The sequence below is a fragment of the Athene noctua genome, chromosome 2, assembly GCF_965140245.1.
Source record: "Athene noctua chromosome 2, bAthNoc1.hap1.1, whole genome shotgun sequence".
Taxonomy (NCBI): domain Eukaryota; kingdom Metazoa; phylum Chordata; class Aves; order Strigiformes; family Strigidae; genus Athene; species Athene noctua.
Window position 1 is genome coordinate 155,993,334 of NC_134038.1, and position 18,615 is coordinate 156,011,948.

The 18,615-nt window shown below is 44.5% G+C and overlaps 1 protein-coding gene across 2 annotated transcripts in view; it reads right to left on the bottom strand.

The window, feature by feature from the left end:
• Positions 1 to 18,615, bottom strand: part of EEPD1 (endonuclease/exonuclease/phosphatase family domain containing 1) — a 75,168-nt gene that overhangs the window by 33,171 nt on the left and 23,382 nt on the right. For both annotated transcript variants that reach the window (XM_074900803.1, XM_074900802.1), the window contains exon 2: positions 4,637 to 4,688. In XM_074900803.1, the coding sequence (XP_074756904.1) occupies positions 4,637 to 4,688 (52 nt within the window). The remainder of the gene's footprint in view (positions 1 to 4,636; positions 4,689 to 18,615) is intronic.

Below are 18,615 nucleotides of genomic sequence, written 5' to 3' on the forward strand. Positions count from 1 at the left end.
ACCTGGCTAGGGAGTTCAATTTGCTAATTACTTAAACAGATATATTTTTAAACTATAAAAACAGCATGTTCCTCAGGAGAATTATTTTTTCCCCTTCCCCAAATAAATACAGTTAACACTTGCCAAGTAGAATTCTTCATCTGCAATTAAGGACTTCCCAAAATTAGACCAAGTAAAGTACTCAAAAACACACTGGGGCAAGAGTGTCCCTGGGGGTCTCTCCCAGTGCTGTGCTTCTGGAAGAGATGCTTCATACAGGACACAGCGCCAACAAGCCTGTGTGCCCGATATACATCTTTCTAAAGCCTGAACGGCCTTGAATCCTTGCAGGGACGAGGTTGTCACGACCACAAGCCCTCCCTTGGCACCTTACTGTCTGCATTCCTTACTGCTCCTGGCAAACAGCAGCAGCACTTCTGAAGCAGAGGCACGCTAGCAATGCAATCCCACGGCAGCCAGAGCAAGCTTGGTGAGGAGGCAGGGGGAAGCAAACAGATCGATTTGAAGGTTCAAGGTAAGATATGTGCTTAGTTTTAAACTGCCAGTGAGACCACTCACGTGGAGTATATGCTGGAACAGATCTGATGGGCTATGGCCAAAATAAACACAAGCCCGTTTCTGACCCAGAATTTTCTCCAGGTAAAGATGCTTGTTCATCTTATGTGACCTGGTTCTGTTTCAGTGAGATAAATTATTATCTTCCTGTTCCTCTTAATGACAGCAAGAGTGGTGTTGGGGTCCAGCTCCACAAGCAGCACCCCCTTCTGCAGTGCTTACAGGCACCCATGGCACCCCAGAGAAACAAACCAGGTGATGAGCAGCATCCAATGGTCAGAAAAGCTTGTTCCAAGCCAAGACGAGCTGTAATTAAACCCAGTCAATCATCCCTTCTGTCTCAGCAACCCCAGGCATAAATGCAGCCAAGTGTGGTAGATCTTTGGCTTAAAAGGTCATTTTCGCCAAATTTGCCAAAACATTAGGGCTTAGAAAATTAAACAGAGTCTTTGCATGCCACAAAGCTTCTCATGGTGTGATCAATTTATTTTCAATGGCCAAGGTGAGGAAAACTTTTAAATAAAGTATCTAAGATATTTAGCATGGCATTAAACCCTTTTGCTGTAAGCAATCAGTAAATAACTGCACAGCAGCACTCCGCTACACAACGGCAAAGCTTTCTGCGACATACTCGTAGGGGGTTGCCATCTTCTCAAGACCCCATTGGTTCAAGCAGGTTCTCCCAGCCTGCTCCAACAGCCTGCTGCTTCATATGCCTCACCCTCCAGACCATCATCCTGTTTCAAAAAGGTGACAGGAAACCATGTTTTGCGGTGCTAAATAATTTTCTGACACTGTCTCAAGGCCCTGGTTCTCAAGAGACTCGCTACACCCGTGCTTAACTTCAGTGTTTAATGGAGCTAGTGTGCAGCACAAGCACTACTGTGTGCCCGTAAGTCTTTTCAGGAGGCACTGCTGTTCACCAGCATGCTTTTACTCACTCTGGGCTTGCCTGCAAGTGTCAAAAATATATAACGACACTTTCAAAACTGAGCATGGAATTTTAGAAATAATAAGGTTGTAAAACTTCAAAACTATCTGTGACAGACTAGAATGAGTCCTATGAAAAAAAAATAATTAGGGTTTCACGTGCATAGCTATCTTAAAGAAAATTTTCCTTCAAAAACCAGAAAGATCAATCTTGCAATGAATATTAAAATATTGTCATTCTGTATTCCTACAAAATAATGCAGATAAACAATGATTTATGAATACAAAATTCAGCACACGTTCTCAAAATGTGACTCTGCAAGCAGGCAGGATAAGGGATTTTATTCTAGTCTACTTCTTTTTCCCCTCCTGTATTTAAAAAATAAAGACAGAAAATTTCTTTGAACTTACATAATTCCACCCTGTTATTTTCCAGAGAGCTAAACTGGCCTTTTAAATTCTTTAAGCTTGGCATTGTATGAAAGCAGATATCAAATATTCAGAGAGCTCAATTTAGAAAGATCACTTTTCTGAGGCTGAGCCTTTCTTGAAGAGCTTCCTGCAGAGCTCCAGACAATGCCTCAAACAGCTATTCCCACTAGGCTGAGATCACTTGCCCTTGCCAAGCCATGTTTTAGGAGGCGTTGGGCCAAAGGGAGGTGCAGGCCTGATAGAAAGGTGAGAAGTGTGCAGGCTGTGAGGTGCCAGAGAAGCCAACTGCTGCAAACGACAACAATTTGTCAATATCAATCTGTTTAGCACAAGTAGTTGAGAACTGTGTCTTCTTTGCATGCAAAAAACTACAGTATCACCTGCCTAGTACTATGTTGCTGGCTTTTAACAAAATACACCTCTTCAGGACAAAATCGGAGTTCTCCAAAGCCTACGAAGAGATGCCCTTCTTGAATTAACTGGATTGTACGAAGGACCTCTGTGAAATGCACCACCAGTCAGTAGCAAAGCACGAGGCTGAAGCACCCACTGCTGCTGGATTTCATCTTATTCAGTTACTTTTAGAGCACCCAGCAGATGCAGTTGTAACACAGTGCAGCAGGATCTTCTCCTTCACACAGACAGAATCACAGAATCATTCATGTTGGAAAAGACCCTTGTGATCATCGAGTCCAACCCTCAGCCCTACTCTAAAAAGTTCTCCCCTACACCATATTCCCCAGCATCTCATCTAAACAACCCCTAAACACATCCAGGGATGGTGACTCCATCACCTCCCTGGGCAGCCTATTCCACTGGCTGACCACTCTTCATGGGAAAAATGTTTTCTTAAGGTCCAGTCTTAACCTCCCCCGTTGGGGATGCACTCGAGGCAGGAGAAGGTTTCTTCCTTCCTCCCCAAGCCTTGCCAGGTCACCCATAGGTACAGAGGCACTGCTTGGGTCAGCAGCAGCTCAATGCCTGCCAGAAGGCAGCAGTTCTCCCAGCATGGCTCTGAAGCCAGTTGTTTTCTTTTAATCCTACCAAGTCTTTCATATTTTCATGCTGCCTCCCGGCTGGCTCTTTGGTCTTCTAGATGAAGGAGCTGGTGCAGAAAGTGAAAAGAACTCATCAGTCTCAGTGTGGGCACTGGGAGTCCAGTCCTGCCCTCCAGGCCAGCAAAATCATAAAACAATAAGAAATACAACATTTGGTTCTTTATGCAGAAGGAAATGATCTACAGGGTACTGACACGTTTGCAATAACCTTGGCTGAAGAGTCACACCAGGTTTAAATACTTACACACCCTCCAGCCTTTTGCAGCTACTGGTTTTGCTGCAGCTCCGCAGGTGGAATCTCAGGCTGCTGAGACACCTGGTGCCTTGACTAAGCCAACAGGAGGTCTTGGGTGCTGGACCAGGGGGATGTACCCCCTGAACAGGGCCACGCTGCTTGGATGCAGGAAGCCATCAGTGCCGCACAGCTCCTTCCCTCTGCCCCCCACACAGCCAAGCACAGGCTTTTTGCAAATCCCACTGTTCCTGGGACTGTCAATGGAAGGCACATCCCTCAGCTCCTTGGAAGGCCAGGCTTAAAGGAAGACCTATCCCTGCACAAGGCAGACAGGAGCAGAGCTCAGGCTAACAGACACCATATACTCAGCTGGTGCTGTTAAGGCTGATGTTGAGTAGCTATCTGCTTTGATCCCTTCATGACTAAATTAAACCACATTTCTGCCAAGGCGCGTCCTGCCATTCTCCTGAGCTGGTGTTGTGGTTTGACCCCAGGCAGCAACTAAGCACCATGCAGCTGCTTGCTCACTCCTCCCCCCTCCCAGTGAGATGAAGAGGAGAATTGGAAAAAAAAAGTAAAATTCGTGGGTTGAGATAATTTCTACTTTAGTCAAGAGTTTAAGTTTTAGTTAAATAACTAAAATAAAATAACAACAATAAATAAGAATTGTAATGAAAAGTAATATAATCAAAAAGAGAGAGAGAAATAAAACCAAGACAAGACAAGTGATGCACAGTGCAATTGCTCACCACCCGCTGACCGATGCCCCAGCAGTGATCCGCCCCTCCTGGCCAACTCCCCCCAGTTTATATACTGAGCATGACACTATGGTATGGAATATCCCTTTGGATAGTTGGGGTCAGCTGTCCTGACCACGCTCCCTCCCAGCTTCTTGTGCACCTACTTTGCTGACGGAGCATGGGAAACTGAAAAATCCTTAACTCGAGATAAGCGCTACTTAGCAACAACTAAAACATCAGTGTGTTATCAACATTATTCTTCACTGAATCCAAAACACAGCACTCTGTCAGCTACTAGAAGAAAATTAACTCTATCCCAGCCAAAACCAGGACAGCTGGATGTTCAAAAGGGGCTCCTCAGACACTCTTTCTGCTTCAAAGATTCATCTTTGTCCGTTCAAGTCATCTACTTATCCTAGCTATTAGCAAGGAACTGATTTTGGAAAGCTAATATGGGCAGGCTAGAGGCATTGCTCACCCCACGACCACTGTAAAAATCAGAAAACACCAAAAGCATGCATCTAACTTGAACAAAACATCGCCCCTTTGACTTCATGTACTATGTAGCTAGGAAGATGTCCTATTTTAGGCTGCATGATTTTCCAAAAAGTTAGGAAGCCCAACTAACAGAGGGCTTTAAGAGCTTAAATGTATTATGACAGTTGTATTAGATATATTTTTAATACCTTTTCCAGTGCTTCTCTATCGACCAGCTCCTGCACAGCCAAAAGCTTGATACTGTAAGAAAAAACAGAGAGAAAAAAAAAAAAGAATGAATCATTCCATTGCAAGCATTACAGAGACACGGGTAACAACAGAACTGAAGCTCTTTTTGAATATTCTCACTTCACAAAAAGTTTATAGAGGTACAGATAAAAAAGTGCTCAGGATATAATAAAGCAAAGCAAGAGAGAAGCAGTGTTACTTTGTTTGCTTTGAATTAGCTGCCCCAAACAGCTTTTCTGGTTTCTGACTAACAAGCATATCTGAATTCACCTTACAGAGAAACTGCATTAATCTTTACATTTTTAGTACCCTACATTAACACTGAAGGATCTTCTACACAATAAACACAGAGAAAGACTCTAAACATTTATATAGTTTTTAGTTACAAGAACAAACTTCACTGTCAAGAGGTTTCTATGAGTCCCATGACAATTATTCCCAGGGATTTACAATATTATATATGAGGTATGGTAACTAAGACAATCCAGCTCAAGAAATTTGAGGGAGATACGAGGGAAATACGCATGACTGTTTCAAAGTAGGGTAGAGAGATAATCCATAATTATTATTCTTGTAATGCCATACGCTAATCAAAACCAAATTTCTTCACCTACTGATTCTTTTATAAGTTTAGCTCTAGGGGCTAAATCCTGCCCACTGAATTTCGTTCACTTCAACAAGATTATGAAAGTTACTCAAGCAGGGTTTAGCCCTGTAAAACAGGTAAAAACAGAGCTAAATCAAGGTATATAAGAGAACCTTTCACAACATCCGTACTTTCATATCTTATCCATCCTCCTTCAGTTACTTGCATGTGTCCCCATGTAGTGCAAAAGCCCAATCCTTCCCATGCTAAGCAATTTCAGGACAAGATCTTGTTGCATCTCCACCAAGCTGCAGGGCTCACAGGACAGGTATGAGCCTGAAAAGTTTGCAAAGCATTGCCAGTAGGATGAAGGAGGTGATCCTTCCCCTCTACACAGCGCTGGTGAGGCCACACTTCACGCCTCCCCATCCCTGGGTACGTGCCATCAACGGTCCACAGCAGGTGCCTTGGCCAGAGAGTAGAAGGGAGAACATCCACTTACAGAGTCGGCCATCTACTTTAGGACAGCATGGTTACGATTCAGCCCTCTTAAACTTCAGCTCTCTACAGCTTTGGTGCCTAATCAAAGCTAATGTTTAGGTTCACTATATGGTCAATGAAACGAGAAAGGAACCTCACTCTCCAGGGCAGTTCAACCCACCTATCCTGGCAGCATCCCCTATGTCCTCCCACAAGGGCAGAAGCTGCTGTCATGCTATGGCTGCCCCAAGTCAGGCTCATAGAAAGCTGCCAGGCTTTTTACTCATGGAGTAGATTAGTATTGCAACTCCAGGTACTCACCTTCCTTACTCAATCTTAAACAACAGTTGCTTAATATATTATCCTTGGGCTCCAGAGGTTCATTTCCTTTACTCAAGGATACAAAACATTTGTGTGGCAGTGCATGAATCAAATGATGCATATAAATATTATTTAAATTACTCTCACAACTCTGTAGACAGACACAGCAAAGAGTCAGTATAGTTAAAAGCTCATATTCAAAATTGTGCAAACAGTCGATGTAGAAGTCTGCCAAAGTATATAATTAGCCACATACTACAAGAAGTTTTATTAGCTTTTCAAAACCTCAGAGCAACGTTGTGAATTCTTGAACATCCACTGACAGAATAGTTTGGGTTGGAAGGGACCTTAAAGATCACCTAGTCCCAGCCCCCCTGCCATGGGCAGGGACACCTTCCACTAGCCCAGGTTGCCCAAAGCCCCGTCCAACCTGGCCTTGAACACTGCCAGGGAGGGGGCAGCCACAGCTGCTCTGGGAAACCTGTGCCAGGGCCTCACCACCCTCACAGGGAAGAACTTCTTCCTTATGTCTAATCTAAATCTCCCCTCTTTCAGTTTAAAGCCATTACCCCTTGTCCTGTTACTACATGCCCTTGTAAAAAGTCCTTCTCCATCTTTCCTGTAGCCTCCTTTAGTTACTGGGAGGCTGCTATAAGGTCTCCCCAGAGCCTTCTCTTCTCCAGGCTGAACAACCCCAACTCTCAGCCTGTCCTCACAGGGGACATGCTCCCTGATCATCTTTGTGGCCTCCTCTGGACCTGCTCGAGCAGATCCATGTCCTTCTTACACTGGGAGTCACAGAGCTGAATGCAGTACTCCACGTGGAGTCTCACAAGAGTGGAGTAGAGGGGCAGAATCACCTCCCTCAACCTGCTGGCCACACTTCTTGATGCAGCCCAGGATACTGTTGGTTTTCTGGGCTGCAAGCTCACATTGCTAGGTCATGAGGAGCTTCTCATCAAGCAACTTTCCCAAGTCCTTCTCTGCAGGGCTGCATTCAATCCATTCTCCTCCCAGCCTGCATTTATGCTTGGGATTGCCTTGACCCATGTGCAGGACCTTGCACTTGGCCTTACTGAACTTCATGTTTGCACGGTCCCACCTCTCCAGCCTGTCCAGGTCCCTCTGGATGGCACAACCCTTCCCTCCAGTTTGTCAACTGCACTACAGAGCTTGGTGTTGTCAGCAAATTTGCAGACTTAATCCCACTGTCCATATCACCCACAAAGATGTTAAACAGCACCAGTCCCAACACTGATCCCTGAGGAACATCACTCATCACGGCTCTCCACTTGGACATTGAGCTGTTGACGGCAACATTTTGAGTGCGACCATCCAACCAATTCCTTATCCACCAAGTGGTCCATCTGTCAAATCCATATCTCTCCAATTTAGAGACAAGGATGTCATGCAGGGCAGTGTTAAATGCTTTGTACAAATTCAGGTAGATGACGTCAGTTGCTCCTCCCTTAGCCATCAGCGCTGTAATCCCATTATAAAAGGCCACCAAACTTGTCAGGCATGATTTAATCTTAGTGAAGCCATGTTGGCTGTCACCAATCACCTCCCTATTTCCCGTGTGCCCTGGCATAGTTTCCAGGAGGATCTGCTCAATGATCTTGCCAGGCACAGAGGTGAGACTGACTGGCCTGTAGTTTCCCAGATCTTATTTTTTTCCCTTTTTAAGAATGGATGTTATGTTTCCCCTTTTCCAGCCAATGGGAACTTTACCAGACTGCCACAACTTCTCAAATATGATGGAGAGTGGTCTAGCCACTTCATCCACCCATTTCCTCAGGACCCACAGATGCCTCTCATCAGGTCCCATGGACTTGTGCACCTTCAGGTTTCTTAGATGGTCTCTTACACACTAAATATGTACATCCAACCTGTAACAGCAGCTGGCAAAACATGACTTTAGTCCTGTCCTTCTACTGTGTTACAGTGTTTTCCACTACAGGTATTCACAGCCTATCCCATAAACATGAATGTGTTTTCACTTTAACGCACTTCTAGTTTTCAGATGTCTTGAAAACATCATAAAAAGCCTCTATCTAATGAATTATAAAATAGCCCCAGACCATACATTTCCAGTCTGTAGAGGTTATTATTACTAAGACAGAGAGGGTGGATATGGTTCAGAAAACAATGGAATAATCAGGAAAAATAAAAAGGTATTCCATTAAAGCCCAACTACTACAGTAGCAGGGGGCACATGATGTTCTGTTACCATCTGGTGAACACACTAGGCTGCACACAAGAATTCAGCTGAACTGGAAGGTACTTAGGGAAAGTACAAAGCCAATACAAGGTATTTTTTAACATTATTTTCTTTGCAATTCAGCCAGCAAGCAAAATAAAGATGGGATGGGCACGGAACAAAGAAGGCACTTCCATTTAAAATACTGTGTCCAACCCTGAGCTTCAGAAAGAGCCCAGGCTGATGCATCCTGGAGAACAAAGTTCACTAACATAGGTAGGAGCAATGCAGCCACAAACAAGACATGTCTGTGAATTCAGGACTCGTCTCCTAGTTTTGGATGACCCACCTCTGTTGCAGTGAACTTCAGAAAAACACAGGACCAATGAGAGGTAGGTAGTCTAACATGCATACGGAGGCATCCAGGATGCTCACAGCCAGCTGGTCTGCTGCAAAGATTGCTTCAAGTCCATGCGTACATAGTAAAATCTAACATGTTGCCATTCCCTTCTGCAAGCTGTACAATGTGGGTTTTGTTATGCAAATTACTTTTGTCTTTTACCTTTTGAAGTCAGAGACTTTTCAATCACTTAATCATCAAAAGGTAGAATTCATCAATTGGCTGGATGGGGCCCAAAGAGTTGTGGTAAACAGTTATCCAGTTGGTGGCCGGTCATGAGTGGTGTCCCCCAGGGCTCTGTTTTGGGGCCACTCCTGTTTAACATCCTTATTGATGATCTAGACGAGGGGATCGAGTGCACCCTCAGTCAGTTTGCAGATGACACCCAGTTGGGTGGGAGTGTTGATCTGCTCGAGGGCAGGGAGGCTCTGCAGAGAGACCTGGACAGGCTGGAGCCATGGCCTGAGGCCAGCTGGAGGAGTTTCAATAAGGCCAAATGCCGGGGGCTGCCCTTGGGCCACAACAACCCCCAGCAGCGCTACAGGCTTGGGGAGGAGTGGCTGGAGAGCTGCCAGTCAGAGAGGGACCTGGGGGGTTGATTGACAGCCGGCTGAACAGGAGCCAGCAGTGTGCCCAGGTGGCCAAGAAGGCCAATGGCATCCTGGCTTGTGTCAGCAACAGCGTGGCCAGCAGGGACAGGGAAGGGATCTGACCCCTGTACTCGGCACTGGTGAGGCCGCCCCTCGATTCCTGTGTTCAGTTTTGGGCCCCTCACTAAAAAAAGGGACATTGAATTACTTGAGGTCTCAAGGAATCAGCAAATGCAAATATCAGCCTTCATACAACCACCTGCAAGATGCTTTTTGCCTTGAAGCATCATCACGGATTGCTGTCTCTGATCACTGGATTATAGTACACTACCTGGAAAAGATAACCAGTTATTTTCTGCTATTTCTTCTAGCAATTCCAAAGCAACATTAGCATGTTACATGTTACTTTATGCAATGTCAACTTGGAAATGCAGCTTCTTTCAAGGCTGCTACTTTGGGGGTCTGATGCTTTGAAAAGAAATCAGGTTGCTTAGTTAGGCACTGCATCAGCATCAGCAATCCTACAAACACTGAAAGCAGCTCATAACTGCATATGCTGTTTGTAGCTTATGTGTTTGCCAAGGACTTCAGAGTAGGTGGGAATATGATCAGTAACTGATTGAGGGTGCGGTGGGGGAAATCTCTAATTAAGCAGAAGTGCAAAGAGTTAGCAAAAGCCAATTCTGAAGCCCAAGCTCTTAGTGTCTACACACTTCAGTACTCTGTTTATATACCATGGCATCATTTCTTTCATCCTCACCTGCGGTATGCAAACACTAACTCATGAATAAAGTCATAGCAAAATCATATTCCTGAAGACACCTTTTGGTTCCTGAAACACCTGCTCTAATTTACCAGCTTTAAAGTATACTGGTAAGAAAACCTGTAATACAACTATCTGTACCAACTTGGTGAAAATGGCCCTGCTTGTATCTGAAACCCTATTAAAAATACTCACTGACTCAACTACTTACATGATCTATTTAAACAAAGCTATTGAAATTAATATCCTGGCACCCAGGCACATACTTTCAAATACTTGAAAACATGCAGTGATCAGGATGAAGGACTCTTCTCCAGCAGTAAAAATATGCAAACATGATGTGCTGTCAAGGAAACACATGACTGCCTCTTTTTTTGGCCATGGGTGACACACAGCATTCTCCTCTAAGGGAATTCCTTTTGGTTTCCAGAAAATTAGTCACAGTGCTGAGCAAACGCCTATAGCTACAGCACATTTCCACTCCCCAGGCTAGCGCTGCAATCCTTTTCTCAAAGTCTTCTGACATTAGCATTGGGTTCCACTCTCTAATGCCATTTACCCAGGAATAATTTAAGCCTTTTTAGCAACCTTTTGCAATGCTGCAAACTTGCCAATGGGTCCCTTACTGGTTGGTGCACCATGTGCCATCATCACATTTTATCTGCATTGAGCTTCACTTCCCATTTTGAGTTCAGATTGCCCACAAAATCCCATCTGCTTTTGCAACAAGGGATGTCAGAGCCTTCCTAAGAACCATGAGAGGGTCACCTCCCAGCAAACCAGCAAACCTATGACTCTGCCGCAAAGCAGATGGGATAGACAGAAACCGCCACGCTAGGCAGATCCAAGATCCATCCATGGAGAAGGTACCCAGGGTCTTCACCTGAAGAAGAGAAGCTGCTTCCTCGAAAAACAGCTTTAAAGGTGCTCTAGTATAGGGGTAGAGAGGATTTAGGATTACAGCCAATTTCTGGACAACCCCTGCACAGCACTAGAATTGCAGTCATTATGGACACAGGTCGCTTGGCTGCCACTATCAAGGGAGAAGGTCTCCAGAGCAGAGCCCTGCATCAACGAGCACAGTGACCTGCATCTGCTGAGCTGACCTTGGAGTGGAACTGAGGTTCCTATTCAATGCAGAGCATGACAATTTTGAGAAATAAAGAAAGAGGAGGAAGGGAGGAAAATGTGAGGCATTAAGTTCAGTGATCAGTGAGTCATCAAAGCATTTAAGCAAGCACTTTCCCACAGAAGCAGCTAGGTGCTTGGATACAGGGTGGCTGCAAAGGTAGAGAGCAGCAAGACCTCGTCTGGAAGCTGGCACTCCTGGCACCTGCACCTTAGCTCTCCATGCCATGTTAGCCTGCAAACGACTAGTGCACAGTGAGTCTCCAGGCATTCCAGCACAGCTGGATTTACTACCACTTTGCTTTTCCTTCCTGGCAGCCAGCCTCCCTCCTCAGCCTGGAAGAGCAGAGCTCCCTGGACAGCCAGCACTGTCTGTCTCCTACCTGCGGATCGGTACAGCTTGTGGCTCGTAGCCAGTTACCACCAACCCGTGTTTGTCATTCAGCAGCAACGTGAACTGAGGATTAGTCTCAACTTGTTTTGCAAGCTTATACATGTTTGCTTGGGGCCTGAGTTTTTCCAAAAACCTCATGCTTACTATTAGTCAGTGCATAAGCCTGACTAAAGTTAACATCAAGAAATACTGTTTGATTTCTCTTAGTTTTCTGGCTCTTTCTTCAGCATACAGCTGTACCAAATCACGCTTCAGCTAGACTCACAGACATTACTATAAATAGCCTGTGCAAAAACCACTCAACCCCAAACTGGTATTTCAAGCACTGTTAAATCATTCCCTTCTCCCTCCCTTTCAGCCCACCAACCTCTCCCCTTCGTTCTTAAGTAAGATCCCATAACCATGTTATGGCCCACGATGAAGTTTTATGGATGACTTTTATATCCAAGAGTAGAGCACGGATGCACATAACAAGCGCTCGATGACAGACTCACATTGGGGTTAGTTAACAAAAAAGAACACAACAAGACCCCTCGGGTCATGAAATTTGTATGCTAAAATTGTATTTGCATATCTACACAAACTGAACCCACTCATAAATCAGTTCTGCTCTAAGAAATGGGCATGAAACATGAAAGTTGGAAGAAAAAAAGCAAAAAAAAATGCCCTTGGTACCTGGGAGAGAGCACTTGCCATCAGCTGCCTGCTCTCCTCATACCTGACCTCAGTCCCCAGCTCTCCTGCCAAAAGGGCAGACTCCGTTTCGTCACCATTCACATCATAGCCCGCAACCCCTATTTTTCCTTTGGCGTTTGCCAGATGACAGGGTGAGTAACAATAAGGATGCGGAAACTGCCATCGCAGGTACATGTTCACTGCGAGGGCTGCAGCAAGGACAGACCACAGCCAACTGTCGACAGTCTGAGGTTAAAGGCTGTGATTACTGTTTTCTAATTTTTTTAAGTGTAGGTAGAAGCTTAGGCACCAAGCACATGCTGCTTCAGGAAGTACATGGAGGGTGGGGAAAGATAACAGCCAAGAAGTGACACACACGGGAAAACACATACCGTGTGCTTAAGCAAACTGAGGGGAGGTGTGGGGTGTGCACTTGGGGTGGCTTTTCTTGTGGGGTTTCAGGGGTTTTTTGTTTGCTTTAAATATAGAGCTGCTGCTGGCATATTTGGAGTTGTCCCTTGCTGCTAATGTCTAATAAGACCCAAGGTTTGGTCTCTTGACTCCGCCCGTCCTGGTGAAGATTACCTTGCACCGAGGCAGGTGAAAGAATGGTGGGCTCCCACCCGCAGATGACTGAGGATCAAGTCTCTGATCACCTACTCGAGCTCCAACCCTGGGGGGCTGCAGAGCAATCCATGGTGCTCCCTCCTCAGAGCTGCCCACATCGACTGTGGCAATGGGTGACCTAAATGGGGTGTCTTTACAGTGAAGGAGTAACCCTTAAGATGTTCATCAATGCATGCACTGTGAAAAGCCATCTCGTTTTTGCTGGCATATCCCATTTGCAAAGTTGTCTTTCCCCTCAAGACCCTGTTCACTGGAATCCCAGTAAAAACAAAAGCAGACGGACGAAAGGAAAAAAGCATGCTTAATGATTTTCAGCTTCATAAACTTCCTCCATCTACCCCTGTGAAGTCTGACAAGGAAATAAAATCGGTTTCTCCTTTTCCACAAAAAGCATCCTTGTCTTCTCAATCACTCCTTAAACGGGAGGAAAAATTGTGTACGCTGCCACGTCTTAACAGCTGCTGGAAGCCACTGGAGAGCTTACGAAGTAAGCTGACGGGCTTGGATGGGTATACCATACCATATTGCTTTGGGACTAGTTGCCAGCTAATGACACAACAAAAATGATTTGGAAGAGTCTCAGGGAAAATATATCTACACTAAGTAGAAATTCGGATAAAACCAGAGAGCTGCGTTTCCTTTAAAATAAAAAGAATATGTTTCTAATTACTTCATATATATGTATATTATGGTATGAATTTATATAAATATATATGCTTGTATATAAAATAGTTATTATAAATTTTATATATAGTTTTATAAATATATATAACACAATTCATATGTAAATTTATTTAGGGCTACTTTTTTGCAGTTTCCTAGTTCAGATGAAAGCAGCTGTTCTTTGATGTCTAGCCATCATTGATTTGCCCACAGAACGGTTTGAAACCAAAAAGCAGATCAAGGCACTGCAGCTGGGAAGGGAATCAGGAGTAAATGGAAGGAGCAGAGAAGTTGAAATCCATCATGAAAATTGGTGGTGTAGCACAGGCCGGACAAACAGTGTTCCCCCGATGTTTGCATTCACAGATCCCATTATATTATGTGAGTGATTGGAGTATTTGTCATGGGAAGAAAGGGAACTGTAATGGAACTAAAAGAGGAAAAACATGAATTATGGATGGTTACTACTGAGAGTTGAAGGGGAGAAAGAGCAGCATTACCCAAGCTAACAGGCAGGAGGCAACTGAAATAGTTCAATCCTTTCTTCTTCCATATCAGCAGTTCCCTGGGTCCAGGGATGCTCTCTCAATCCTCTCTCGCACACAGCTCTCGTCTTATTGTTTTCTTTCCCATACCTGCAGCAAAGCCATCATTTTGCAGGACCTACAAACTTTGTATCGAGGGTCTGGTTTATGTTCAACTGATGATGTGGTTTCAGGACAGCTACATCACTGCAGGAACAGAAGGATGATTCACAAACCCCAGACACTGTGTATTCCCAATACATGAGTGAAAAACCAAAAAAGGGAGGTTGCAAGAACAGCAAACATCTTCCTAGCAGTTTGGAAGGGAATAAGACGTGGTCACAAAATGACCCAAACCACAACCAGCAGCAGAAAGCATGGGAATTATAATGAGACTTGGAAGCCTTCTTGACCTCCTCCTTGGGAACACCCATTCCAAGCTCTTTTCAAAGGGATGAAATCCATGCTGCCATGCATATAGACATTTCCTACGTCAGTAAGCAGAGCAGTTCACACACAGTGAAATTAAGAGGGGATCTGCTCAAAACTCCCAGACTCTGTGATGCTAAAGAAACATCATTCTTTTCTTGTCCATCTACCCAGAAAAGGTGTCTCCTGAGTTGTGAGGCACTGATGCTTGATAGGACACTTCTGCAAATTCTGGGGGTTTCTATCATAGACAGGATTAAAAGCAGCAGTGAAGCGTTCTGTTTACCTCCTCCACCACATAGAGGATCACCTCTCAGGCCTAATTCGTTCCTTTTTCAGGTAAGGGGGAAGGAGACTGGACATAATCTACGCATTTCCACTTGCATGAAGTCTCCCTTTCTGAAGATTCCCTTGAACTTTTAAACCAGGGGAAGTTGCAGAAGGGGCATCCTTTTGGGTGCATGCAGTGTGCTCATAAATGCTCTCATCCATTATTATGTTCACAGAGATCACAGAATCATTCAGGTTGGAAAAGACCCTTGGGATCATTGAGTCCAGCCATCAGCCCTACTCTGCAAAGTTCTCCCCTACACCATAGCCCCCAACATCTCATCCAAACGACCCTTAAACACCTCCAGGGATGGTGACTCCACCACCTCCCTGGGCAGCCTGTTCCACTGTCTGACCACTCTTTCTGTGAAACGTTTTTTCCTAATGTCCAGTCTGAACCTCTCCTGTTGCAGTTGAAAGCCATTCCCTCTTGTTCTGTCACCAATTACCTGTGAGAAGAGACCAGCACCAGGCTCTCTCCAGTGTCCTTTCAGGTAGTTGCAGAGAGTGATGAGGTCTGCCCTCAGCCTTCTCCTCCTCAAACTGAGCAGTCCCAGCTCCTTCAATCGCTCCTCACAGGATTTATTCTCCAGGCCCTTCACCAGCTTCGTTGCCCTCCTCTGCACTTGCTCCAGCACCTCGGTATCTCTCTCATATTGAGGTGGCCAAAACTGGACACAATACTCCAGGTGTGGCCTCACCAGTGCAGAGTACAGGGGGACTGTCACCTCCCTACTTCTGATGGTCATTTCTATTTCCAATACAAGCCAGGATGCCGTTGGCTTTCTTGGCCACCTGGGCACACTGCCGGCTCATGTTCAGTTGCTTGTCAATTAGAACCCCCAGACCCTTCTCCTCCACACAGCTCTCCAGCCACTCCTCCCCAAGCCTGTAGCCATCCAGGGGGTTGTTGTGGCCCAAGTGCAGGACCCAACACTTGGCCTTGTTGAAGCTCATCCCATTAATGCTGGCCCACCGATCCAAACTATCCAAGTCTCTCTGTAGTGCCTTCCTATCTTCATTCAGATCAACACTCCCACTTTACTTGGTGTCATCTGCAAACTTACTGATGATACTGAGATTTGCTAACTCATCTCAGTCTGGGGTGCAGAGTACTGAAGACACAAGCCCTGAGCTTACTGCACTTCTTAGAAACGCTTTACTAAGTTATAGGCCATCCTATGGCCTTTTCTCTTTCTGTCCTCTTATTATTCCTTCTCCAACTCTATCTCTGCAAACTGGTGCCATGCCAAGAGAGTGGCAGCAGTTAGAAAAGAGTCATGGAAGACTTCCAAGGTCCTCAGAAGAAATGTTGATTATTAAGGACTGGGATACACTGCACTTGATTGAACAGAACCAAAGCTGATTCCTGAGAGGCAAAGGTTAATTAGACAAATGGCTCAAAAGGATCAATCTGTTCTAACTCATTATTTGTTGATTTTTTTTTTTTTTTAATTTTAAAAGAGAGTTTAAAATAGGCTAGGCAGCTGAAAATAACTTCCAAATTCCCAAACGCATGAGATGAAACCACAGAAGGCCTGAGACTGCCAGTAACAGAACGATTACAGAGTAGTAGCCTAATGAATAAAGAAGCAGCAAATCAAATACCTATATTAAATCGAATGCAGCAATCTTATCTGCTGTATCTACTAATGGGAATCAGGTACAAGCAATGGCAATGCATCTTAACTTCCAACATCATTCAAAACTCAGGGTGACAATCCAGGAGGCTTCTCTGTCCACTTCATTCTGTCCACTTCTCTGTCCTCCTTCATTCCTGTGCCAAACACTCCACTACATGATAATTCAGGCAGCAGAAAAGTATCCTACTGCAAGTAGGAAGGGGGTGGGGGTGGGGGGCAACGACACACAAATAATCTGATAACAGTTATATTTACTCTCAAAAAATATCAAGTTATTCCAACTCACTTCTGACAGATAGCCAACCAAAACCAGTTGCCTGTAGTAAAAAAAGGGGGGGAGTTGGCTTTTAATTTAATTTATATCGTGATAAAATGTATTTTCCTTCTTCCATATTGCATTTCTTACTATATTTAGCTAAGAGTCATAACGTCTTCCTTCAAACCAGTTGACCTTATGTCCAGTGGTTCTGAAATTAGGGAAAATGCTCTGTATAATGTTCATAGTCTTTTGATATTTTATTTTATTTTTTTAATTTTTCAAAGGGCGCCTGTTTCCTTATAATTCTGCAGGAAGAGAGAGGCTCACAAAGAGTGTTGTGTTTGTGGCAACATTGATTTCTTCTGAGTCATTAAAATTGGACATGGGCAAGTTATTTAACTTGCACTGAATTATTCAAATCTGTCTAACAAGGGAGGAGACCAAGACTGAAAACAAAAATTTAGAAGCTCATAAAAATCAAAGGTGACTTAGAGCTTCCAAATATAGGCATTATGTTATAGTGTAAGTGGTCTCTCGCATTTGGCTCTTTTTCCGGATTTTCTGAATCATTCCCTGCTGAGGTAGAGCTTCTTAGTTCCAGAAATGGCACCTTCTCCAATCTAACCCTGCCCTACTGCAGCAATGGAAAAACTGAGTAGTCCTTAATGAAATCAGATGGGCATGTTTGGAAAAGGGCATACCACCACACTATCATTCTGCCATGAAGAACAAAGTTACCAGTAAAATTATGGGGCCTCAGGAGGCAAAGCAATTAATAGGGAACTTTACTTGAAGAATTTACCTCTGTGTCCCTGCAAAACAGACTTGAACTTGGAAAGCGGTAAAGTGTTATTTGAAATAGCTTGCTTCCCTATCTCCATCAGGTATGTGAACCATATGCTATCAAGCTCTTATGTGAAAGCTCCTCATGCCCCCTTAGTTGCTTTCAGAAACTTAACGCAATATTACCTTGTCGTACATGCATATACTCTTCTCAGAGAAACGGGGTAGCCCAGTTAAAAAACTTACGAAGGAATACCATGGAAGCCAGTTTGTTTTGTTAAATACAGGCCCAAGAGCAACACTGCATTTTGGTGGCAGGAGAACCACAATCAGCTGGTGGCATCTGAGCATCCGTAAAATTTAGCCTGGCATTATGCAGTGTATTGAAGCTTCCTGGTTAAATCTTGATACAGAACTTCAAAGTCTTTTATAGTATGCTCTTAACAAAGACACTGACCCTCCAAAGTTGGCTTCTACTTTGAAGAGGCTGGCGGAGCGCCATAGCAATTGTGCGTTTTGTATGAGCACCTTCTGCCAAAGTGGAATTGTTTGAACAGCAGAGGAGGCCAAACACTGGCAACTAAAATAGGAGAACATACACCAGAGGTGCTCAGAGAGATGCTATGAAATCACTGAGGAGAGGCACTGTGACAAGGGGAAAGGAGCACTACAGAAATCAAGAGTGGTGCTGTGGCTGAGTGTACTCTTCTCTACAGCTCTTTCATAAGCAGCTTATGTTATCTAAGAAATTCAAAGACATTTTAACAGAAAGGATAAAATGAAGTGCATCATTACAACAGGTAGAGGATAAAGCAGAAACTGTATTAGCAGACAGTCTGTATGTTTTAAGGACTTCCCACTGTGTGGCTAAAAGCCAGCCCAACCGTGTTTCTAGAGTGGAGCTCAGGAAGCCGGTCACAAGACCTTGATGTTGCAGTGCCCTGCAAGAGCAAGGGGCAGGCATTGAAAGATGAAGAAAAAAATTTGTCAAGGTGACTGAGGTCTTGTCAACATAAGGGGGGGGGGGGGGGGGGGGGGAAGGAGATGGTTGACAAGATAACACTCCTTCATTACTACTCCAGCAAAAGTCTCTAGCGCAGGCCTGACCTAACACTATCAAGTTTGCATGTCAACAGAGCTGAGC